Genomic DNA, 25821 nt, shown 5'->3' with positions numbered 1-25821 from the left:
CCTTGCACTCATTCGCTACAAAGGGGGCAGGTAGGCACCTCAGTCATAGACTGAGATGTAGAGGTGTGCTTAGGAACCTTAGTTTACTTCTTGACTTATAAGGGGCAAAATATTAGAGCGATTGTCTTTAAATCATAAGATAAAGCATTAACTCTGTGTATTGGTGGACGCGGTTTGTTTTTTTCTAGAACAAGACACTACCGCATACCTTAATAAACAATTTATTTTTTATTGTTTTGTTTATTTTGCTAACCAAGTTTTCTGCATAACGGAACAGGATCCTGCTCCTATGGACAGGTGCCTGCTTTGTTTAGAGAATCAAATTGTGCCACTCTGTCAATTATGTTCCTCATGTATAGAGAGGACTTTAAAACATAAAGATAAACTATTTGTCTCTAAACCAAACGTCTCTCAGGATGATGCTGTTCAGGCATTGCCACAGCTTTCTCCTCAACCGTCCCAAGCCTTAATGGCGTCACATGCAGTGCCCTGCGGTTCCTCTCAATCTCCCGGAGGATTTTATTTGCAAGCAGAAATTACTGCCCAGGTATTCTCTTAGCATTAGCTGCCATTTCCATGCTACAGGGAAAACGCAGGAGGAAAATTAGGGATTCAAAAAGTAAGGTTTCTGCTCCCGCTTCTGCTATCCAAGTTGCCCTTCCTCATAATTCTGATGAGGAGGATACGTCGGTAGCTTCTGAGAGTGAAATCTCAGATTCAGACAGTATAATTCCTTCTTCTGATGCTGAAGTTGTTTCCTTCAGATTTAAGCTTGAACACTTCTGTGTATTGTTAAAGGAGATTTTGGCTACTTTGGACGACTCTGATACTCCTGTCGTCGTCAACCCTAAGAAGTCTAGTAAACTTAATAAATACTTTGATGTTCCTTCCTCTGTGGAGGTTTTTCCTTTGCCAGACCGTGCTACGGAGATTATAGCACAGGATTGGGAGAAGCCTGGGATTCCTTTTTCCCTGTCTTTAAGAAGTTTCCTGTCGCTGACTCCATTAAAGAGTCACAGCAAACGGTGCCTAAAGTAGAAGGGGCCATTTCTACTCTGGCTAAGAGAACTACTATTCCTATTGAGGATAGCTGCTCCTTTAAGGATCCAATGGATAAAAAGTTTGAGGCTTATTTGAAGAAAATGTATGTTCATCCACGGTCTCCAATGGCAGCCTGCAGTGTGTATTGCCACTGTGACAAGTGCGGCAGCTTATTGGTTCGACGCCCTGTCTGATTATCTTCAGGTAGAGACTCCCTTAGAGAAGATCCAAGAAAGGATTAAAGGGACAGTCAACCCAAAAATTACTTTAACTTATTTAGATTAGTTAAATAAAGATCTTTACAGTAAACTGTAGCCAAATTTTCATCTAAATAAACTTTGGCAGAAAATACAATTACTGATCTCATCTGGCCTTTTTGAAATGGCCGCCTGACCCCTCCTCCTCTGACGTCTCCCAAAAGCTTGCACTAACAGGATCCTTTCCTTTCTTCTCGTCCCTGCGCGCTCCTGCAATTTCAGCTCTCTAGCAGCTGTTCATACCCGGCACTCGCTGCCTCTCATACATGCAGTGCGCTGTGTGTTACAGAGAATGAGAGGCAGTGAGTGCCGGGCAGGCGGCGATGTGATGGTCTGTGCCCCTGTTTTACACTTGTAACTATAATCTTCCTCTTGGGGGAGAATATTCAATTCAATGTCCAAAATGTAATAGAAGAATCTCTACTGAATATATGACACTTTAATACTATATATGACACTTAATCCTTGTCTGAATATTCTTATATTTCAATGTTATAGTGAGTCTTTTAATTTACTAATATCTTCAGCTGCATACCAATAGCATTAGAATATTCACACTGGACATTAGAGTGCATTTGAGTATGTGTAGCTGTATTACTAAAGAGGTAAAGCTGTTACATTTAGGAAGAACTTACCCGGCCTCTGAGAACATAAGTATAAAGGATATACAAATAATAGATACATTTAGTAATCAGCACTTTGTATCCTGCTCTGCTTTTAAGACATACTACCACTGTTTAAGCTTTTAGATGGCAGAGACCAGTAGCATGCTAAGACAGCCTTCCGGTTCTTAATAACTGAATTAGAAAGCTTACTTGCAAGATGGTGCTTCTAAAGTAGCGGCTCTCCAGATAGTATGAAAAGTTGAATCCGGTGTGGCGTGCCTGCCGTAAATGCACCTATGTTTCTACTCTGGATTTGGTGCACATTATTCTCACCATGTTCCCGTCACTACAGCTTTTGTCACTAAATCCAGAGTAGAAACATAGGTTGTGAAATGTTAAAGTAACTCAAGGCTCTTTATTTACTCTAAGACGTTACTCACTTCTCTTCACCAGGACTTTTTCTTACTTTTGTGGAGCTTCCCCCGCATTCCTCAATGACTTTATTGTTACCCTCTTATTTAGTGAGTTCTCTCCTGTTTGAAACAGGGTGTTCCCCCTTTATATGGTACTCCCCATACCAATGAAGCATTGTAATTCTTGTGGAAGCATTATTTGCTTTTGCGGCAGACTCTTTTGTAATCTTTCAGAGTTACCTAAATCCCCGATCCTGTCTATGTATTTCCTTATTACAGATGCTGAAACCTTTACAAAAGCAACAAAGAGGAAACTTGGGTTCTATTGGTTAAAACCCAAAAATCTTTATTTTGCAAACAAGGATAAAATCCATATTCACCAGCACAAGAGCAAGGAGAAACAAGCTGGTCTTACTAGTTTCGGCAAATGCCGTAATCATAGACCTTGTTTCTCCTCATTCTTGTGCTGGTGAATATGGATTTTATCCTTGTTTGAAAAATAAAGATTTTGGGATTTTAACTAAAGAACCCAGGTTTCCTCTTTGTTGCTTTTGTATATGTTTGGACTACAAGGAGTCCGCTCAATAACCTGGGTCTTCAGTGTCCTCACTTGGTAGCCTATGCTACTTTCCACAATTGCTCAAAGCATGTCAACTAGGAGAAGCTGATTGGCAGAGACACCCCCCCCCCCCCCCCCCATGAGACGTCACACGCCATACTCGAGAAGGGAGACCTGTTTAGGAACCAGCCGCTTCCGGTGAGTAATCCCACACCGGAGCTGTGGTTCTCACGCTGCGCTTGGATCGCAGACGGCTGGAGATTGGAAACCCCCACGGGATCCTTAAAAAGTGACTTGCTGAATCCGGCAAAAGGGTGAGTTTGTCCCCTACTCGGCTATTGTGTATTGTGGATGCCTTAACAGTTTACATGGAAGGGATTTGTGTGATATAGATTCTCACACTTTCAAAACATGTGCTGCCTTTCTCCCTTTTGGCTGGAACAAACCGGTTTCACTTTTAAGTTTCACTTTCGTTTTTGAAATTGTGGAACAGCTTCTATTACTTGCTGTACTTGTAATAACAGGGGATGTACTGTCTTGCACTCCATGTGACCGGGTGTGGTCTTTGTTTATTTTCTCCATTCCGTCTGAGACTTGAACCTGAGGAGAGCGTTTCCTCTGTTAACTGTTTGGGTCTAGGAGGTGGTGAGTGCCCCAGCCATTGGGAGTATAAAGGTGCAGTTTTCTATAATGTGTCCTTCTGTGGGTATAACCTGAGCTATGGAGGACTCTGACATGTTAGAAGGTACTCCTTCTGTACTAAATCATACCTGTTTATATTGTGAGGAGGCCGTGGTTTTCCCGCCCACTCAATTATGTTCCACATGCCTTAACATCATTATAAAGTCTAAGAAGGGAGACAAGCCTGCTAAGGCTCTTAGTCCCTCTGAACTGTCTACCTCTCAGGACTCTGCGTCTCGTGAGATTACTACCCTTGCTACATTATCCACTCCACATGCAGTTCCCTGTCGCACATCTAATCCTCCATCCAGAGGGGGCCTTCTTCCTGCGGACTTTGATGCGCAGTTACAAACAGCGGTGTCTGCGGCCCTCAGTGCATTACCTCACTCTAACAAACGCAAGAGAAAGGTTAAACATAGCTCTCCTGACCCGGAGTCATCTAAATATTTATCGGATTTCGCTATTATGTCCCAGTTATCCGATGATGAGTTAACCTCTGTAGTTTCAGAGGGTGAACTTTCTGGGTCGGAGTCCTTAGCGTCTAAGCCTCTTTCTGTGTAGAAACCGACCTTTAGATTTAAAATTGAGCATACAAACATGTAGCGACGCTCCAAGCAGCAACCGGGGACCCGGCAAATGAACCGGAAGTAGTATCGGTCAAGAGAAGAAAGGTTCAACCTACTAGAACAAACGGAGTGCCGTAGTAGTGGCGAAACCAAACCACTTAGTACAGTCTATACATACGGCAGAGAGCAGGCACTACATCAAGGGATCCTTAAAACATAATAATGCTTTATTGAGTAAAATTAAAAAGTACACAGCAACATCCGCTGTAAGGCACGCACAAAGTACAAGGCAGGAGTGTAGGAGACACACAAGCTGTCTGACTAGTTTCGCGTCCCTTTAGGACGCTTATTCATAGACCTCTCTAGAGTTTTTTATTAAAGGAGGTTCTTTCTAAGTTAGAGGTTCCAGAGGCCACGCTGCCTGAAAAACCTATGATACCTAAATTAGAGTTTACGAAGACAGGAAAGTTCATTTGACTTTTCCTGTGCTGGTTAAGATGGCTAACATTATTAAGAACGAATGGGAAAGAATTGGTTCTTCCTTTTCTCCCTCGAACTTTTAAAAAGTTGTTCCTGCTCCCGGACTCTCAACTGGATTTGTGGGGCTCCATTCCCAAGGTGGATGGTGCTATCTCTACGCTTGCTAAACGTACTACTATATCTCTTGAGGATAGTTCTTCAGAGAGCCAATGGATAGGAAAATGTAAACCTTTTTGAGAAAGATGTTTCAACATACGGGATTTTTGTTTTTGTGCGGCTACCTACCGGTCCGACTCTTTGTCGGAACTCATTGAGTTCTCCCCTCAAGGATATTCAAGACAGAATTAAAGCTCTGAGAATTTATAATTCTTTTATCTGTGATGCGAACATGGTTAAGTCCTTTCTGTTATATTTACACATTCAGGAGGATTGAGAAGATCAGGGACCTATTTGGACCTGCCACCCTCAGGAGGGGTTTGTATTTCATTTTATATATATCCGCATAGTTTGGGATATTTGCGGCTGAGCAGTTAACTGAGACTGTTTTTTTGCTGCCCCCATTGCCGGTCTAATCTACAGGATAGACCCAGGCTTCATGCTGTGTTGGGACTGGGTATCATAAGGTGTGTGATATTGTTCCTCGGTTTTATTTCCCTGCATGTTCCATTTTTACAGTTAATAAGGTGTTTTTTACTTTACTGGGTCACAGTATTGGTATGCACGCTTGTTTGCTTTCCTCAAAGGAAAGTCTATAATGGCTAACGTTTTTCTTTAGCTATGTAGGTACTTTTCTACTCGGGCCAGTTATAATCTCTTAGTAGTCCTTAATTATGTATCGCAATTGCGGTGGAATAACCGGCTTGCGTTTTAAGGGTCAGATTCCGGCATTCTGCAGTCTTGTCAAGTCAGAGGAAATAAGTTACAATTAAACCTAACGCTATACTATCATTAAATTAATTAAATAAAATACCTACAATTACCTACAATTAAACCTAACACTACACTATCAATACATTAATTAAATACAATATCTACAAATAACTACAATGAAATAAACTAACTAAAGTACAAAAAATAAAAAAGAACTAAATTACAACACATAGAAGATATAATGCTAGATCAACAGATAACTTGCGGTCGAGGATTGCCGCTCTATCACGTCTTAGTATATCTATCAAAATGAGCTGCTTTATAATATATATGCTCATATCCTCTGTGAAAATCTCTATATATGTTTGAAGCTATGTATCATAAAAGTTATCTTCTGCCTATTCCATACGCCATCCTTCCTCAATCTGGAACAAATCAGGTCAGCATAGATACTTATACCCTCTTAGTCTAGAATTTAGTATAATACTTGTCCTATCCCCTATGTTTGATGATATTATGCCTAGTTAATACTCTCAAGTAGGATTTACTATGCTCTCTGCTAATTTTATACTTTAATATAGGGTCCTTCCTAGCTAGATACCAAGGTGAAACTAAGAACATTTATGGTAATAACCCTCTGACTGCATAAATTCTTTTATGTACACTCGTACTCCAAATTACATATGTCCTATGTTGACTTTTGGATCTACCCCTAACTCTCCAGCAACTTTCCTTGAGGTTCCATCATATTCTCTCTGTTGCTCTTTTATCCGCCCTTCCACACCTCCCCATATTTAACTAGCGGTGCTGACCCGCTGAATATCCCCCCTCATATCTTGAAGCTCATAAAAAAGATATTTATCTGTCCACCAGTTTTCTTTTATTTTCAGAGGCCGTATGGCCTGAGAGTTGATTTCTAACTGGTCAGTCATTTATGCTACCTATCATAAAATGAGGTTTCATTAGCCTACTTTTGTATCTGTTACAATTTCTCTTGTTAAGTGTGTTCAGTCCACGGGTCATCCATTACTTATGGGATATATTCTCCTTCCCAACAGGAAGTTGCAAGAGGATCACCCAAGCAGAGCTGCTATATAGCTCCTCCCCTCACATGTCATATCCAGTCATTCTCTTGCAACCCTCAACAAAGAAGGAGGTCGCGAGAGGAGTTGGAGTTTTTACTTAATTATTCTTCAATCAAAAGTTTGTTATTTTAAATGGCACCGGAGTGTGCTGTTTTTCTATCTCAGGCAGTATTTGGAAGAAGAAACTGCCTGCGTTTTCTATGATCTTAGCAGGCGTAACTAAGATCCACTGGCTGTTCTCGACATTCTGAGGAGTGGGGTAACTTCAGAAAATGGGAATGGCATGCGGGGTCTCCCGCAAATGAGGTATGTGCAGTACAATATTTTCTGGGAATGGAATTGACTAAGAAAACACTGCTGTTACCCGTATGATGTAAGTACAGCCTTAAATGCAGTAGTAGTGACTGGTATCAGGCTGATAAATGTATGCACAGTAGAGTTATTTTCTAGGGACTAGAATTTGACTGAAAAAATACTGTTAATACTGATATAATGTGTGAGCCTTAACTGCAGTAGAAGCGACTGGTAGCAGGCTTCGTAATAACTTTACACAGCATCTGAAATGTTTTTTTTTAAAAACGTTTACTGGCATGTTAATCGTTTTGTGAGGTACTTTGGTGATAAATCTTTTTGGGCATGATTTTTTTCCACATGGCTAGCGTATTTTTCTGCATAGAAACCGTTATATCAGGTCTCCCACTGTTGTAATAGGAGTGGGAGGGACCTTTTTTAGCGCCTTGTTGCGCAGTTAAAATTCTAGCACAGTCTTCCTGCTTCTTCCTCTTTGATCCAGGACGTCTCCAAAGAGAGCTCAGGGATCTTCAAAATTCGTTTTTGAGGGAGGTAATCAGTCACAGCAGACCTGTGACAGTGTGTTTGACTGTGATAAAAGCGTTAAATCTTAATTTGATATCCGTTTTTGGGTACTGAGGGGTTAATCATCCTTTTGCTAATGGGTGCAATCCTCTGCTAATTAATACTTTTAAAGAATTGTTGACTATAACTGAATTAGTTCTTTGTTATTCAACTGTGTTTTTTAAAGAAAAGCGCTGCAGCGTTTTTTTATATTGCTTGTAAACTTATTGAAAGTAATTTCCAAGCTTGCTAGCTTCATTGCTAGTCTGTTTAAACATGTCTGATACAGAGGAATCTGCTTGTTCATTATGTTTAAAAGCCGATGTGGAGCCCAATAGAAATTTGTGTACTAATTGCATTGATGCTACTTTAAATAAAAGTCAATCTTTACATGTAAAGAAATTATCACCAGACAACGAAGGGGAAGTTATGCCTTCTAACTCTCCTCACGTGTCAGTACCTTCGTCTCCCGCTCGGGAGGTGCGTAAGATTGAGGCGCCAAGTACATCAAGGCCCTTACAAATCACTTTACATGATATGGCTAATGTTATGAAAGAAGTATTATACAATATGCCCGAGTTAAGAGGCAAGCGCGACAGCTCTGGGTTAAGGACAGAGCGCGCCGATGACACGAGAGCCATGTCTGATACTGCGTCACAATTTGCAGAACATGAGGACGGAGAGCTTCATTCTGTGGGTGACGGTTCTGATTCGGGGAGACCGGATTCAGAAATTTCAAATTTTTTATTTAAGCTTGAGAACCTCCGCGTGTTGCTAGGGGAGGTGTTAGCGGCTCTGAATGATTGTGACACGGTGGCAATCCCAGAGAAATTATGTAGGCTGGATAAATACTATGCGGTACCGGTGTGTACTGACGTTTTTCCTATACCAAAGAGGCTTACAGAGATTATTAGCAAGGAGTGGGATAGACCCGGTGTGCCTTTTTCCCCTCCGATATTTAGAAAAATGTTCCCTATAGACGCCACCACACGAGACTTATGGCAGACGGTCCCTAAGGTGGAGAGAGCAGTTTCTACTTTAGCCAAGCGTACCACTATCCCGGTGGAGGATAGCTGTGCTTTCTCAGATCCAATGGATAAAAAATTAGAGGGTTACCTTAAGAAAATGTTTGTTCAACAAGGTTTTATATTACAGCCTCTTGCATGCATTGCGCCTGTCACTGCTGCAGCGGCATTCTGGTTTGAGTCTCTGGAAGAGGCGATTCGCACAGCACCATTGGATGAATCTTTGAGCAAGATTAGAACCCTTAAGCTGGCTAATGCGTTTGTTTCGGATGCCGTAGTGCATTTAACCAAACTTACGGCTAAGAATTCCGGATTCGCCATACAGGCGCGCAGAGCGCTATGGCTTAAATCCTGGTCAGCAGATGTAACTTCTAAGTCTAAACTACTAAACATTCCTTTCAAAGGGCAGACCTTATTCGGGCCCGGCTTGAAGGAAATTATTGCTGACATTACTGGAGGTAAGGGCCACACCCTTCCTCAGGACAGGGCCAAATCAAAGGCCAAACAGTCTAATTTTCGTGCCTTTCGTAATTTCAAGGCAGGAGCAGCATCAACTTCCTCCGCTCCAAAACAGGAAGGAACTACTGCTCGTTACAGACAGGGTTGGAAAGGCAACCAGTCATGGAACAAGGGCAAGCAGGCCAGAAAGCCTACTTCCGCCCCTAAGACAGCATGAAGACAGGGCCCCCTTTCCGGAGACGGATCTAGTGGGGGGCAGACTTTCTCTCTTCACCCAGGCTTGGGCAAGAGATGTACAGGATCCCTGGACGTTGGAGATTATATCTCAGGGATACCTTCTGGATTTCAAAACTTCTCCTCCACAAGGGAGGTTTCATCTGTCAAGGTTATCAACAAACCTAGTAAAGAAAGAGGCATTTCTACAATGTGTACAAGACCTCTTAGTGATGGGAGTGATCCACCCAGTTCCGCGAACGGAACAGGGGCAAGGGTTTTATTCAAATCTGTTTGTGGTTCCCAAGAAAGAGGGAAACTTCAGACCAATCTTAGACTTAAAAATCTTAAACAAATTCCTAAGGGTTCCGTCGTTCAAGATGGAAACCATTTGGACCATCCTACCCATGATCCAAGAGGGTCAATATATGACCACAGTGGACTTAAAGGATGCCTACCTTCACATACCGATTCACAAAGATCATTATCGGTACCTAAGGTTTGCCTTTCTAGACAGGCATTACCAGTTTGTAGCTCTTCCCTACGGGTTAGCTACGGCCCCGAGAATTTTTACAAAGGTTCTGGGCTCACTTCTGGCGGTACTAAGACCACGAGGCATAGCGGTGGCTCCGTACCTAGACGACATTCTGATACAAGCGTCAAGTTTTCAAAATGCAAAGTCTCATACAGAGATAGTTCTAGCATTTCTGAGGTCGCATGGGTGGAAAGTGAACGTGGAAAAGAGTTCTCTGTTACCACTCACAAGGGTCCCTTTTCTAGGGACTCTTATAGATTCTGTAGAGATGAAGATTTACCTGACGGAGTCCAGGTTATCAAAGATCCTCAATGCTTGCCGTGTCCTTCACTCCATTCCAAGCCCATCAGTAGCTCAGTGCATGGAAGTAATCGGCTTAATGGTCGCGGCAATGGACATAGTGCCATTTGCGCGCCTGCATCTCAGACCGCTGCAACTATGCATGCTAAGTCAATGGAACGGGGATTACTCAGATCTGTCCCCTTTGCTAAATCTGGACCAGGAGATCAGAGATTCTCTTCTCTGGTGGTTGTCACGGGTTCATCTGTCCAAAGGAATGACTTTTCGCAGACCAGATTGGACGATTGTAACAACAGATGCCAGCCTACTAGGCTGGAGAGCAGTCTGGAACTCCCTGAAGGCTCAGGGATCGTGGACTCAGGAGGAGAGACTCCTCCCGATAAACATTCTAGAATTAAGAGCAATATTCAATGCTCTTCTAGCTTGGCCTCAGTTAGCAACACTGAGGTTCATCAGATTTCAGTCGGACAACATCACGATTGTGGCTTCCATCAATCATCAAGGGGGAACCAGGAGTTCCCTAGCGATGTTGGAAGTCTCGAAGATAATTCGCTGGGCAGAGTCTCACTCTTGCCACCTGTCAGCGATCTACATCCCAGGCGTGGAGAACTGGGAGGCGGATTTTCTAAGTCGCCAGACCTTTCATCCGGGGGAGTGGGAACTTCACCCGGAGGTATTTGCTCAACTGATTCGTCGTTGGGGCAAACCGGATCTGGATCTCATGGCATCTCGCCAGAACGCCAAGCTTCCTTGTTACGGATCCAGGTCCAGGGACCCGGGGGCGGTGCTGGTAGATGCACTAGCAGCCCCTTGGGTTTTCAACATAGCTTATGTGTTTCCACCTTTTCCGTTGCTACCTCGACTGATTGCCAGGATCAAACAGGAGAGAGCATCGGTGATTCTGATAGCGCCTGCGTGGCCACGCAGGACCTGGTATGCAGACCTAGTGGACATGTCGTCCTGTCCACCATGGTCTCTACCCCTGAGGCAGGACCTTCTAATTCAGGGTCCTTTCAACCATCCAAACCTAATTTCTCTGAGGCTGACTGCTTGGAAATTGAACGCTTGATTCTATCAAAGCGTGGGTTTTCGGATTCGGTTATTGATACATTAATACAGGCTCGGAAAACTGTTACCAGAAAAATTTACCACAAGATATGGCGTAAATATTTATATTGGTGTGAATCCAAGAGTTACTCATGGAGTAAGGTTAGGATTCCTAGGATATTGTCTTTTCTACAAGAGGGTTTAGAAAAGGGCTTATCCGCTAGTTCACTAAAGGGACAGATTTCTGCTCTGTCTATTCTTTTACACAAGCGTCTGGCAGAGAATCCAGACGTCCAGGCTTTTTGTCAGGCTTTGGCTAGGATTAAGCCTGTGTTTAAAACTGTTGCTCCTCCGTGGAGCTTAAACTTAGTTCTTAAAGTTCTTCAGGGTGTTCCGTTTGAACCCCTTCATTCCATTGATATTAAGCTTTTATCTTGGAAAGTTCTGTTTTTGATGGCTATTTCCTCGGCTCGAAGAGTCTCTGAGTTATCTGCCTTACATTGTGATTCTCCTTATCTGATCTTTCATTCAGACAAGGTAGTCCTGCGTACTAAACCTGGGTTTTTACCTAAGGTTGTTTCTAACAGGAATATCAATCAAGAGATTGTTGTTCCATCGTTATGTCCTAATCCTTCTTCAAAGAAGGAACGTCTTTTGCATAATCTAGACGTGGTCCGTGCCCTGAAGTTCTACTTACAGGCAACTAAAGATTTTCGACAAACTTCTTCTCTGTTTGTCGTTTACTCTGGACAGAGGAGAGGTCAAAAGGCTTCGGCTACCTCTCTCTCTTTTTGGCTTCGTAGCATAATACGCTTAGCCTATGAGACTGCTGGACAGCAGCCTCCTGAAAAAATTACAGCTCATTCCACTAGAGCTGTGGCTTCCACCTGGGCCTTTAAGAATGAGGCCTCTGTTGAACAGATTTGCAAGGCTGCAACTTGGTCTTCACTTCATACTTTTTCCAAATTTTACAAATTTGACACTTTTGCTTCTTCGGAGGCTGTTTTTGTGAGAAAGGTTCTACAGGCAGTGGTTCCTTCTGTTTAATGTTCCTGCCTTGTCCCTCCCATCATCCGTGTACTTTAGCTTTGGTATTGGTATCCCATAAGTAATGGATGACCCGTGGACTGAACACACTTAACAAGAGAAAACATAATTTATGCTTACCTGATAAATTTATTTCTCTTGTAGTGTGTTCAGTCCACGGCCCGCCCTCTCTTTTTGAGGCAGGTTCTAAATTTTAAATTATAACTCCAGTCACCACTGCACCCTATAGTTTCTCCTTTCTCGTCTTGTTTCGGTCGAATGACTGGATATGACATGTGAGGGGAGGAGCTATATAGCAGCTCTGCTTTGGTGATCCTCTTGCAACTTCCTGTTGGGAAGGAGAATATATCCCATAAGTAATGGATGACCCGTGGACTGAACACACTACAAGAGAAATAAATTTATCAGGTAAGCATAAATTATGTTTTTTGGAATAACTTACTCAATTTTAATTGTATTGTTCATCTATGTTGTTAACAGGCGATTTCTGTTATATGTTTGTTCTGTAAAACCTCAATAAAAAAATATATAAAAAAAAAAATACAGCTTAGGCTCAGTCCCTTTTTATGTAGGAGAATATTTTCCTCTCTAACTGTAATCTCATACTCAGGTTATGTTGATAGAGACTTTTCCTTATTCTTGGTTTATGCTTCTTAGCATTTTCTCCATTATGTTCACTTGTCATTTATTTAATATGTGTACATATTATCTAAGAACTTTTGAGCACCCTTTCTGTCTTCAGTAAGGGTTTGTTAAGTTTTGCTTATATTACCTCTTGTCCTGATCTGCTTAAATACTTATGTAGGATCACTATGTTCTACCATTTTCAGAGACCTTTGAGTGTATTTGGGATTTCTTATCCTTTGCTTGCCACCTTGTGGCAGTTCATGTAGTTTGACGGCTACAGATATCATCTTTCATTTCAGGAAAGAATAGGTTATCTAAAATTATATCTGATGTCCCACTGATGTGATATATTCCTCTGGTTTAGAGGTTTTACATTCCCCTTGTTTGGAGTTTTTATTTCTCCTAGGGATAGTATCAAATTAGCCAGCTGATGTAACCTGATGGTTAGCTTAGCTGCCTAAGCGGAAGGTTTGCAGTTTGAAACCAGCTGCAGCTACTTGCACTTAAAGGGACACTGAACCCAAATTTTTTCTTTCGTGATTCAGGTAGAACATGACATTTTAAGCAAATTTCTAATTTACTCATATTATCAAATTTTCTTTATTCTCTTGGTATCTTTATTTGAAATGCAAGAATGTAAGTTTAGATGCCGGCCCATTTTTGGTGAACAACCTGTGTTGTCCTTGCTGATTGGTGGATAAATTCATCCACCAATAAAAAAAGTGCTGTCCAGAGTACTGAACCATGAAAAAAGCTTAGATGCCTTCTTTTCAAATAAAGATAGCAAGAGATCGAAGAAAAATTGATAATAGGAGTAAATTAGAAAGTTGTTTAAAATTGCATGCTCTATCTGAATCACAAAAGAAAAAAATTGGGTTCAGTGTCCCTTTTAGTGTGTACTCTCAAGCTGTTTAAACTACGTCTTAATCCCGGGTATTTACCTCCATTTGGGAGTATTTTACATGTTGAGGGCTTGCTTGGACACAAGATGTCCAAGACTCATGGGACATGGATATAGTATCCCAGAGTTTCAGAATAGGATTCAAGTCTTGCCTTCCAAAAGGCAAAACTCTCCTGTCTCGACTATCCACTAACCAAGTAAGAAGAAGGCCTTCTTAAAATACGTATAGGACCTATCTTCCCTGGGAGTAATTATTCCAGTCCCTGTAGAGGAACAGGGTCACTCTTTTTGGTTCCCAGAATGGAGGGAACTTTCCGTCTCATCCTATTCCTAAACTGTCTTAACAAATTCCTCAGGTTCCGTCCTTCCAGATGGAAAATATTCATTCCATTCTTCCATTGGTCCAGGAAGGTTCGTTCATAACGACCATAGACCTGAGGGACGTATATCTTCATGTTCCCATTCACAGGGATCATCTCCAGTTTCTGAGGTTTGCTTTTCTGGACAAGCATTTTCATTTTTGTTGCACTTCAGTTTGGTCTTGCCTCGGCTCCCAGAATATTTACATGGGTTCTGGGGGCTCTTTTGGGAGTTGCAAGCATTACCTAGACGGCATCTTGGTTCAGACGTCTTTTTTTCTAGCAGAATCTTATATTAAGATTTTGTTATCCTTTCTGCGTTCCCACGGATGAAAAGTGAATCTGGAAGAGAGATCCCTTGTTTCAACTACAAGGGTGTGTTTCTTGGGACAATCATATTTCCCTTGTCCATGAAGATTTTCCTGACGGATGACATAGAATTCTAACTTCTTGCTTAGTACCTTTCTCTCCAGTCTATTTGTCCATCTGTAGCTCAATGCATGGTGTTTGGTCTGATGGTTATTGCCATAGACATCATTCTTTCTTCTGTTAAGTGTGATCAGTCCACGGGTCATCATTACTTCTGGGATATTACTCCTCCCCAACAGGAAGTGCAAGAGGATTCACCCAGCAGAGTTGCATATAGCCCCTCCCCTCTACGTCACCCCCAGTCATTCTCTTGCACCCAACGACTAGATAGGATGTGTGAGAGGACTATGGTGATTTTATTTAGTTTATTTCTTCAATCAAAAGTTTGTTATTTTTAATAGCACCGGAGTGTGTTATTCCTTCTCTGGTAGAGTTTGAAGAAGAATCTACCAGAGTTTTTACTATGATTTTAGCCGGAGTTGTTAAGATCATATTGCTGTTTCTCGGCCATCTGAGGAGAGGTAAACTTCAGATCAGGGGACAGCGGGCAGTTTATTCTGCAAAAAGGTATGTAGCAGTTTTTATTTTCTAACAATGGAATTGCTGAGAAAATCCTGCCATACCGACATTATATCATGTATGTATAATTTACATTTTAGTATTCTGGGGAATGGTACTTCACTGGAATTACACTGTGTATATAAGATTTTAGCCTAATAGAATTACAACAGGCTTTTTAATAATTCTTAATTATGTTAAACGTTTTTGCTGGAATGTAAAATCGTTTTCATTTTCTGAGGTACTGGGTGAATAAAATGTTTGGGCACTATTTTTCCACTTGGCAGTTGCTGGATCTAATTATGACAGTTTTTAATCTCTCTCACTGTTGTGTGTGAGGGGGTGGGACCTTTTTTGGCGCTTTTGCTACGCATCAAAAATTTCAGTCAAAAGCTCATTGTTTTTTCCTGCATGTTCCGGTTTATCTCTACAGAACCCAGGGATCTTCAAAGCTAATTTGAGGGAAGTAATCTAACAGAGCTGTAAGATTGTAGTTGACTGTGATAAAAAACGTTTATTCTTTAACTTTTTTATGCCTCAGGGTTAGTTATTTCTTGCTACTGGGTACAAGCCTTTGCTAAGTTGCATTTTGTTTTACAAAGCTGATTGATTTCATCTGTTATATATATTCAGTGCTTTTCAAGCACAGTTCGTTTTTTTCATTGTATTTTACTTGTATAGTATTTCCAAATTGCAAGTTTATTTGCTAGTTTGTTAAACATGTCTGATTCAGAAGATGAGACCTGTACTATTTGTACTAAAGCCAAGGTGGAGCCCAATAGAAATTTATGTACTAACTGTATTGATGCTACATTAAATAAAAGTCAATCTGTACAAATTGAACAAATTTCACCAAACAACGAGGGGAGAGTTATGCCGACTAACTCGCCTCACGTGACAGTACCTGCATCTCCCGCTCGGGACGTGCGCGTTATGGCGACGCCAAGTACATCTGGGCGGCCATTACAAATAACATTACAAGATATGGCTACTGTTATGACTGAGGTTTTGGCTAAATTACCAGAACTAAGGGGCAAGCGTGATCACTCTGGAGTGAGAACAGAGTGCGCTGATAATGTTAGGGCCATGTCAGATACTGCGTCACAACTTGCAGAACATGAGGACGGAGAGCTTCATTCTGCGGCTGACGGTTCTGATCCAAACAGATTGGATTCAGATATTTCAAATTTTAAATTTAAGCTGGAAAACCTCCGTGTTTTACTAGGGGAGGTGTTAGCGGCCCTGAATGATTGTAACACAGTTGCAATACCCGAGAAAATGTGTAGGTTGGATAAATATTTTGCTGTACCAACAAGTACTGACGTTTTTCCTATACCTAAAAGACTAACTGAAATTATTACTAAGGAGTGGGATAGACCCGGTGTGCCGTTCTCACCCCCTCCAATATTTAGAAAGATGTTTCCAATAGACACCACCACACGGGATTTATGGAAAACGGTCCCTAAGGTGGAGGGAGCAGTTTCTACTTTAGCTAAACGTACCACTATCCCGGTAGAGGATAGCTGTGCCTTTTCAGATCCAATGGATAAAAAATTAGAGGGTTACCTTAAGAAAATGTTTGTTCAACAAGGTTTTATATTGCAACCCCTTGCATGCATTGCGCCGATCACGGCTGCAGCGGCATTCTGGATTGAGTCTCTAGAAGAGAATCTTGGTTCAGCTACGCTGGACGACATTTCAGACAGGCTTAGAGTACTTAAGCTATCTAATTCATTCATTTCGGAAGCCGTAGTACATTTAATTAAACTTACGGCTAAGAATTCCGGATTCGCCATTCAAGCGCGCAGAGCACTGTGGCTAAAATCCTGGTCAGCTGATGTAACTTCTAAGTCCAAATTACTTAATATACCTTTCAAGGGACAGACCTTATTTGGGCCTGGTTTGAAAGAAATTATCGCTGACATTACAGGAGGTAAGGGCCACGCCCTACCTCAAGACAAAGCCAAACCTAAGGCTAGACAGTCTAATTTTCGTTCCTTTCGGAATTTCATAGCAGGAGCAGCATCATCTTCCACTACTCCAAAACAAGAAGGATCTGGTGCTCGCTACAGACAAGGCTGGAGACCTAACCAGTCCTGGAACAAGGGCAAGCAGGCCAGGAAGCCTGCAGCTGCCACTAAAACAGCATGAATTGAGGGCCCCCGATCCGGGATCGGATCTAGTGGGGGGCAGACTTTCTCTCTTCGCCCAGGCTTGGGCAAGAGATGTCCAGGATCCCTGGACGCTAGAGATAATATCTCAGGGATACCTTCTGGACTTCAAACACTCTCCTCCAAGAGAGAGATTTCATCTGTCAAGGTTGTCGACAAACCAAACAAAGAAAGAAGCGTTTCTACGCTGCATACAAGATCTATTGTTAATGGGAGTAATCCATCCAGTTCCACGGTCGGAACAGGGACAAGGGTTTTACTCAAATCTGTTTGTGGTTCCCAAAAAAGAGGGAACTTTCAGACCAATCCTGGATTTAAAGATCCTAAACGAATTCCTAAGAGTTCCATCATTCAAAATGGAGACTATCCGGACAATTTTACCCATGATCCAAGAAGGTCAGTACATGACCACAGTGGACTTAAAGGACGCTTACCTTCACATACCGATTCACAAGGATCATTACCGGTATCTAAGGTTTGCCTTTCTAGACAGGCATTACCAGTTTGTGGCTCTTCCATTCGGATTGGCTACAGCTCCAAGAATCTTCACAAAGGTTCTAGGTGCTCTTCTGGCGGTACTAAGACCGCGGGGAATTACGGTAGCTCCTTACCTAGACGACATTCTGATACAAGCTTCAAGCTTTCAAACTGCCAAGTCTCATACAGAGTTAGTACTGGCATTTCTAAGGTCACATGGATGGAAGGTGAACGAAAAGAAAAGTTCACTCGTTCCACTTACAAGAGTTCCCTTCCTGGGGACTCTTATAGATTCTGTAGAAATTAAGATTTACCTGACAGAAGACAGGTTAACAAGACTTCAAAGTGCTTGCCGCACCCTTCATTCCATTCAACACCCATCGGTGGCTCAATGCATGGAGGTAATCGGCCTAATGGTAGCAGCAATGGACATAGTGCCATTTGCTCGCTTACACCTCAGACCACTGCAATTGTGCATGCTAAGTCAGTGGAATGGGGATTACTCAGACTTGTCCCCTTCTCTGAATCTGGATCAAGAGACCAGAAGTTCTCTTCTATGGTGGCTTTCTCGGCCACATCTGTCCAGGGGGATGCCATTCAGCAGACCAGACTGGACAATTGTAACAACAGACGCCAGCCTTCTAGGTTGGGGTGCCGTCTGGAATTCTCTGAAGGCTCAGGGACAATGGAGTCAGGAGGAGAGTCTCCTGCCAATAAACATTCTGGAATTGAGAGCAGTTCTCAATGCCCTCCTGGCTTGGCCCCAGTTGACAACTCGGGGGTTCATCAGGTTTCAGTCGGACAACATCACGACTGTAGCTTACATCAACCATCAGGGAGGGACAAGGAGCTCCCTAGCAATGATGGAAGTATCAAAGATAATTCGCTGGGCAGAGTCTCACTCTTGCCACCTGTCAGCAATCCACATCCCGGGAGTGGAGAATTGGGAGGCGGATTTCTTAAGTCGTCAGACTTTTCATCCGGGGGAATGGGAACTTCATCCGGAGGTCTTTGCCCAAATACTTCGACGTTGGGGCAAGCCAGAGATAGATCTCATGGCGTCTCGACAGAACGCCAAGCTTCCTCGGTACGGGTCCAGATCCAGGGATCCAGGAGCAGTCCTAATAGATGCCCTGACGGCACCTTGGGACTTCAGGATGGCTTATGTGTTTCCACCCTTCCCGATGCTTCCTCGATTGATTGCCAGAATCAAACAGGAGAGAGCATCAGTGATTCTGATAGCACCTGCATGGCCACGCAGGACTTGGTATGCAGACCTGGTGGACATGTCATCCTGTCCACCTTGGTCTCTACCTCTGAAACAGGACCTCCTGATACAGGGTCCTTTCAAACATCAAAATCTAACTTCTCTGAAGCTGACTGCTTGGAAATTGAACGTTTGATTTTATCAAGACGTGGGTTTTCTGAGTCAGTTATTGACACCTTAATACAGGCCAGGAAGCCTGTTACCAGAAAGATTTACCATAAAATATGGCGTAAATACCTATATTGGTGTGAATCCAAAGGTTACTCTTGGAGTAAGGTTAGGATTCCTAGGATATTGTCTTTTCTACAAGAAGGTTTAGAAAAGGGTTTATCTACTAGTTCATTAAAGGGACAGATCTCAGCTCTGTCTATTCTGTTACACAAACGTCTGTCAGAAGTGCCAGACGTTCAGGCTTTTTGTCAGGCTTTAGCGAGGATTAAGCCTGTGTTTAAGACTGTTGCTCCACCATGGAGTTTAAATCTTGTTCTTAACGTTTTACAGGGCGTTCCGTTTGAACCCCTCCATTCCATTGATATAAAGTTGTTATCTTGGAAAGTTCTATTTTTAATGGCTATTTCATCGGCTCGAAGAGTCTCTGAATTATCAGCCTTACATTGTGATTCTCCTTATTTGATTTTTCATTCGGATAAGGTAGTTCTGCGTACTAAACCTGGGTTCTTACCCAAGGTAGTCACTAACAGGAATATCAGTCAAGAGATTGTTGTTCCATCTTTGTGTCCAAATCCTTCTTCAAAGAAGGAACGTCTTCTGCACAATCTGGATGTAGTTCGTGCCCTAAAATTTTACTTACAGGCAACTAAAGAATTTCGACAGACGTCTTCCCTGTTTGTCGTTTACTCTGGTCAGAGGAGAGGTCAAAAAGCTTCTGCTACCTCTCTCTCTTTTTGGCTTCGTAGCATAATACGTTTAGCCTATGAGACTGCTGGACAGCAACCTCCTGAAAGAATTACAGCTCATTCCACTAGAGCTGTGGCTTCCACTTGGGCCTTTAAGAATGAGGCCTCTGTTGAACAGATTTGCAAGGCTGCAACTTGGTCTTCGCTTCATACTTTTTCCAAATTTTACAAATTTGACACATTTGCTTCCTCGGAGGCTATTTTTGGGAGAAAGGTTCTTCAGGCAGTGGTTCCTTCTGTATAAAAGAGCCTGCCTATCCCTCCCGTCATCCGTGTACTTTTGCTTTGGTATTGGTATCCCAGAAGTAATGATGACCCGTGGACTGATCACACTTAACAGAAGAAAACATAATTTATGCTTACCTGATAAATTCCTTTCTTCTGTAGTGTGATCAGTCCACGGCCCGCCCTGTTTTTTAAGGCAGGTAATTATTTTTAAATTATACTCCAGTCACCACTACACCCTTGGTTCCTCCTTTCTCGTTGGTCCTTGGTCGAATGACTGGGGGTGACGTAGAGGGGAGGGGCTATATGCAACTCTGCTGGGTGAATCCTCTTGCACTTCCTGTTGGGTAGGAGTAATATCCCAGAAGTAATGATGACCCGTGGACTGATCACACTACAGAAGAAAGGAATTTATCAGGTAAGCATAAATTATGTTTTTTCCTTTGTTCCGTTTGAGACCTCTGCAACTCTGCTTGCTCAGTCAATGAAACGGAGACCATTCAGATCTCTTGCGTCAATGCCTAGTTTTTTTACTAGAATCTATCTCTTGTGGTGGATTCACAGGGACTTGTTTCCTGAGACCCTACTAGGTGTTTGTGTCCACGTTAGCCAGCCTGTTAGGCTGGGGAGTAGTTTGGGGCTCTCTAAAGACTCAGAACCGGTGGATCTGGGAGGAGTCTTCTCTTCCCATATACTTCTTGAAGCTGATTACACTATTCATTCCTTTTTCCGGTTTATCAGATTCTAGTCGAACATCATCATCTTAGTGGCTTACATCAACCACCAGGGAGGAACTTGGAGTTCCTTGGCCATGAAGGAAGTGGCTCGCATTCTGCTGTGGGAGGAAGCTCACGTTTGTCTCCTATCTGCCATCCATATTCCAGGAGTGGAAGACGGATGTTCTGAGTAGACAGACTTTTCGGGGAGTGGGCTCTACTTCCGGTAGTGTTCTCCAGGATAACCCTCAGGTGGGGGTTTCTGGAGTTTGATCTGATGGCGTCTTGCCAGAACCCCAATCTTCCAAGGTATGATTCAGATTCAAAAGATCCTCAGGCCGCCCTGAGAGATGCTCTGGCGGTTCCTTGGGATTTCAGTCTAGCATACGTTTTTCCTCCGTTTGTTCTCTTTCCACGAGTCATTGCTCGTATCAAGCAGTAGAGTGTGTCCGTGATTTTAATTGTTCCTGCCTGGCCTCGCAGGATCTGGTTTGCGGATCTGGTGAAGATGTTCTCTCTTCCACCTTTGTGGTTATCTTTGAGGAAGGACCTTCTAACTCAGGGTACATTCCTCCATCCAAATCTGGATTCTCTGAAGCTGACTGCTTGGATTCAACGCCTAGTTCTATCTAGACGTGTTTTTTTTTTTTGTGTGTTTTTTTTTTGGGGGGGGGGTTTAAGCGGTCATTAATCCTATGCTTCAGGTTCGTAAATCTTTTCCTTGCAGGATTTAGCAGTATGGCGTAAATACCTTTTTTTGGTGTGAAACTTTTGGGTTTCTCCTGAAGTCGAGTTAGGATTCCCCAAATCTTATAGTTTCTGCAGGATGGCCTGGAGAAAAGTTTTGTCCGTCAGTACTCTGAAGGGTCGGATTTCTGCTCTGTCTATTTTTTTGTGTGGCAGTTTTACCAGATGTTCAAGCTTTTGTTCAGGCCCTAGTGAGAATCAGGCCTGTGTTTAAACCTGTGGCTCCTCTTTGGAGTCTTAAACTAATTCTTAAAGTTTTGCAGCTGGCTCCTTTTTGATCCGGTGTATGTTGTTTTATATGGTTGTTATCTTGGAAGGTTTTGCTTCTCCTTGCTATTTCTTCCGCTCGCTGAGTTTCTAATATTTCAGCTCTGCAGTGTAATTCCCAGTATCTTTCCTCATGCAGATAAGCCAGTCCTTCGTACTAAATTTGTGTTTTCTCACTAAGATGGTATAGGATCAAATCATTTATCAGGAATTTTTTATTCCTTCTTTTTGTCCTAATCCTTCTTCTCATAAGGAATGTCTTTTGCATAACCTGGAAGTTTTGCGCGCTCTTAAGTTTTTCCTTCAACCTACTAAGGATTTTCGTCTATCTTCTGCCCTGTTTAGTTTTCTGGTCAGAAGGTTACTTCTTATACTCTTTCTCTCTGGTTAAGAAGTATGATTCAACTCTGTCGTGTGCTACAAATATGTGGTAAAAGTGTTAAAACAATTTATTGTAGATAAAACATATAGGAGACGATAAAATGCAATGTTTCATAAAAACACAATATTACATGTGCATGGATCCACGCTAATAAAATATATATGAATAAAATCTTGAGAGCATAAACACATAGAAGTAATCTCGTTAGAGATAATTTAACATGTAAATGTGGGTGATACAAATGCAATTCAATGACAATAAAAATAATTCAATTGACAATGTTGAATAAAAGTGTAAAAATATAAAAATATAAAAATGTGACGGTGATCCAATGTCCAAAAAAAGGAATGTGACAGTGTTCCAGTGTGAAATGTTCCAAAAATGAAAAGAATCAGTGTAAATCCTGTGTTGGAAATGCAAAGGAAGAAAAAATATATGGAAAATATGTCAATCCTTAGTTCACTGAGGAACTGAGATAAAATAAGTGAAAAAAAGTCAGAAATGGATGTAAAGTGGAATCCCTGTGTACAGTGTTGTTGTCCTTGTCTCTTATTGTGTGATGTCCTTATGGAGCCAGGGGGTCCCTGCCCCAGTGGATAATATAAAAAAGATGCTGAGTGTGAAGGTTTCAGCAGATTTATCAAAATAAAAATAAGATGGTGAAGAAAAAGTGTTGTAAAAAATCTTGATAAAGGCCTAGGAAAAGGCCGAAACGCGTAGACCTGGTAAGCATTTTTTCAATAGGAGTACACATTTGAAATTGTTTTACACATTGTGTATTATTTCTATTCCACAGGTTTCTATTTTTGAATTTTAAAACACATTTTTTACAACACTTTTTCTTCACCATCTTATTTTTATTTTTATTTTGATAAATCTGCTGAAACCTTCACACTCAGCATCTTTTTTATATTATCCACTGGGGCAGGGACCCCCTGGCTCCATAAGGACATCACACAATAAGAGACAAGGACAACAACACTGTACACAGGGATTCCACTTTACATCCATTTCTGACTTTTTTTCACTTATTTTATTTTATCTCAGTTCCTCAGTGAACTAAGGATTGACATATTTTCCATATATTTTTTCTTCCTTTGCATTTCCAACACAGGATTTACACTGATTCTTTTCATTTTTGGAACATTTCACACTGGAACACTGTCACATTCCTTTTTTTGGACATTGGATCACCGTCACATTTTTATATTTTTATATTTTTACACTTTTATTCAACATTGTCAATTGAATTATTTTTATTGTCATTGAATTATTTTTATTGTCATTGAATTGCATTTGTATCACCCACATTTACATGTTAAATTATCTCTAACGAGATTACTTCTCCTATGTGTTTATGCTCTCAAGATTTTATTCATATATATTTTATTAGCGTGGATCCATGCACATGTAATATTGTGTTTTTATGAAACATTGCATTTTATCGTCTCCTATATGTTTTATCTACAATAAATTGTTTTAACACTTTTACCACATATTTGTAGCACACGACAGAGTTTATTCATATACATAACCTTAGCCTCCTCACTGTTGGCGCCTGGGCATATTTTTCGTAGTTCTATTTTTATAGGTGGGAGCTAGGTACCACCGCCTCAGGCTCAAAAAGGTTTCAGTTGGCGCTGGGATATACCACCACATCCCTATCTAAGAAGTATGATTCGTTGGCTTATGAGACTGAGAGAATTACGGCTCTTTCCAGTAGGGCTATCTCCTCTTATTGGGCTTTGAAAAATGAAGCTTCTGTGGAACAGATTTGCAAGGTGGCAACATGGTCTTCTTTGCATATTTTTTCCAAGTTCTACAAATTTGATTATTTTGCCTCGGCTGAGGCCTCTTTTGGGAGTAAGGTCCTTAAGCGGTGGTGCCTTCTGTTTAGGTCCTCCTGCCTTTGTTCTCCCTCCCTGTTCATTCCGTGTCCTCTAGCTTGGGTATTGGTTCCCACTAGTAATTAGAATGACGTAGTGGACTCTCCATGTCGTGGGAAAGAAAACAAAATTTATGCTTACCTGATAAATTTATTTATTTCCGGACATGGAGAGTCCACGGCCCCGCCCTCTTTTTAATTATAATTCAGCAGGGTTTTTTTTAGTAAACCTCAGGCACCTTTTCACCCTTGTTTCTTCTTTTTCCATTTTCCTTCGGCTGAATGACTGGGGATTATGGGTAAGGGAAGTTACACTTAACAGTTTTGCTGGGGTGCTCTTTGCCTCCTCCTGCTGGCCAGGAGTTGATTATCCAACTAGTAATTGGAATGAAGTTGTGGACTCTCTATGAAAGAAAGAAATTTATCAGGTAAGCATACATTTTGTTATCGCTTATGCGCTACAGTTAGTGCACCACTCGTAATCTAGCCCTTAGTGAGAAAATAACCTTTTTTTAATTTATTAAACAAAAAATAGAAATGGTTAATAGAATAATTGCCATATATACTGTATATTGTGTCATAATGCTAAGGGTAGAATATTTTCATTGTAACAATAATTTTACAGTAATACATTGTACCTAACAATGTCATTCAAAAGTAAAGTATTACATTTAGACAGTTATTCCGTTTCGTGAAATAAATAGTAATCCATTCCTGTTAACTCTGCTGAAGCATAGAAACATGCTGGTTATATTATGATATACTATTTTCACTGCAGCATATTTCTTTCAGCTTGATTTAGTGATTCAGCATTTTTTCCTACAATAGCTGTCTCTGAGGAAAATGTTTTTTAAATGAAGTGTTGATGCTCTTTTCCTATCCATTATTCTAGATGGTTCATATATAAATGCAGTTATAACTGCCATTCACTGGATTAGTATTTTTTTTTATTTTTATTTTTTAAATACAGCTGTTATGTTCTTCATTAGCAACTATAAGAAATATTTATTCTCTAAGTAATCAGTTTTGTGTTCAATAAAAAATAGTTTATGGAACTTCTGAGTGAATATAGTTTAACTTCAGCTGTTTATATATTCTTTTTTAGGCATGATGGTAAATTTTCTGCTGGGCCTGTCTCCCCAAAAATGGATCAGATCAGTGTGTGGTTTAGCCGTCCTTTAGAAAAAGCTAGATTTATGACACAATGTAAAGGTAAAAATAAATTTTCTTAATTCTTTAGTTTAAATGTATAAAATGTTTTTCCACTGTAATATCATGATATGTAGGTGTATTTACCATTAAAGAAATTTTTTTCTATTTCATTAAAAAACTGGCATTTTTAAATATTACAGTTCTTTAGAGCTTTTCTTTCTTTGAAAACTGAAGCTCCTGTCCCAAATAAGTTTGTCATGCTGGTTGATGTGTCCCTGTCCACCACAATTAGTAGGAGTTATCAGCCAGGCTAAAGAATTAGTATAAAAATCATAGCCTACTTATCACTTACCAGGTGAGAGCTTCCCTTCCTAAAGCGTCATGAACATAACTGTACCACACCCCTAACCTAGATATAAGAGCAAACCTTACCTACCACCTCATTCCTAGTTCTGTCCATCTAAGGTGTACAAAGCTAAGTTCACCTTTTTTCTAAATACCTAGTAGTGCAGTTATTTACCGCTTTTGTTGCTATCCAGGTCCTTGTGCTCTGTTCACTTTTGGGCATATAGAGTCAGTGGTTTTATTATTTACCTTTGAGGAAAGTCTGGCAATGCCCTTGGTATATTAAGGGTTTCATCCTATGGGCGCTGACATCTTCCCCGGATGTGTGTCATCAAACTGTGTCTAGGGTCCGAGGTGAAGTGCACATGCGCATTCAGTACATTTAAACACCAGGAGGGCTTCTGTTTGTCACAGAGTT

General features: G+C 41.3%; 1 protein-coding gene across 1 annotated transcript in view; it reads left to right on the top strand.

The window, feature by feature from the left end:
• The window catches only part of DNAAF9 (dynein axonemal assembly factor 9), a 643469-nt gene that overhangs the window by 543115 nt on the left and 74533 nt on the right, over positions 1–25821 (top strand). The window contains exon 32 of the mRNA XM_053704320.1: positions 25012–25118. Coding sequence (XP_053560295.1) covers positions 25012–25118 — 107 coding nt within the window. The remainder of the gene's footprint in view (positions 1–25011; positions 25119–25821) is intronic.

This window comes from Bombina bombina, chromosome 2 (genome assembly GCF_027579735.1).
Source record: "Bombina bombina isolate aBomBom1 chromosome 2, aBomBom1.pri, whole genome shotgun sequence".
In the NCBI taxonomy this organism is placed as follows: Eukaryota; Metazoa; Chordata; class Amphibia; order Anura; family Bombinatoridae; genus Bombina; species Bombina bombina.
The sequence above is the reverse complement of the archived record's forward strand: the minus strand, read 5'-3'. Positions and strand labels throughout refer to the sequence as shown.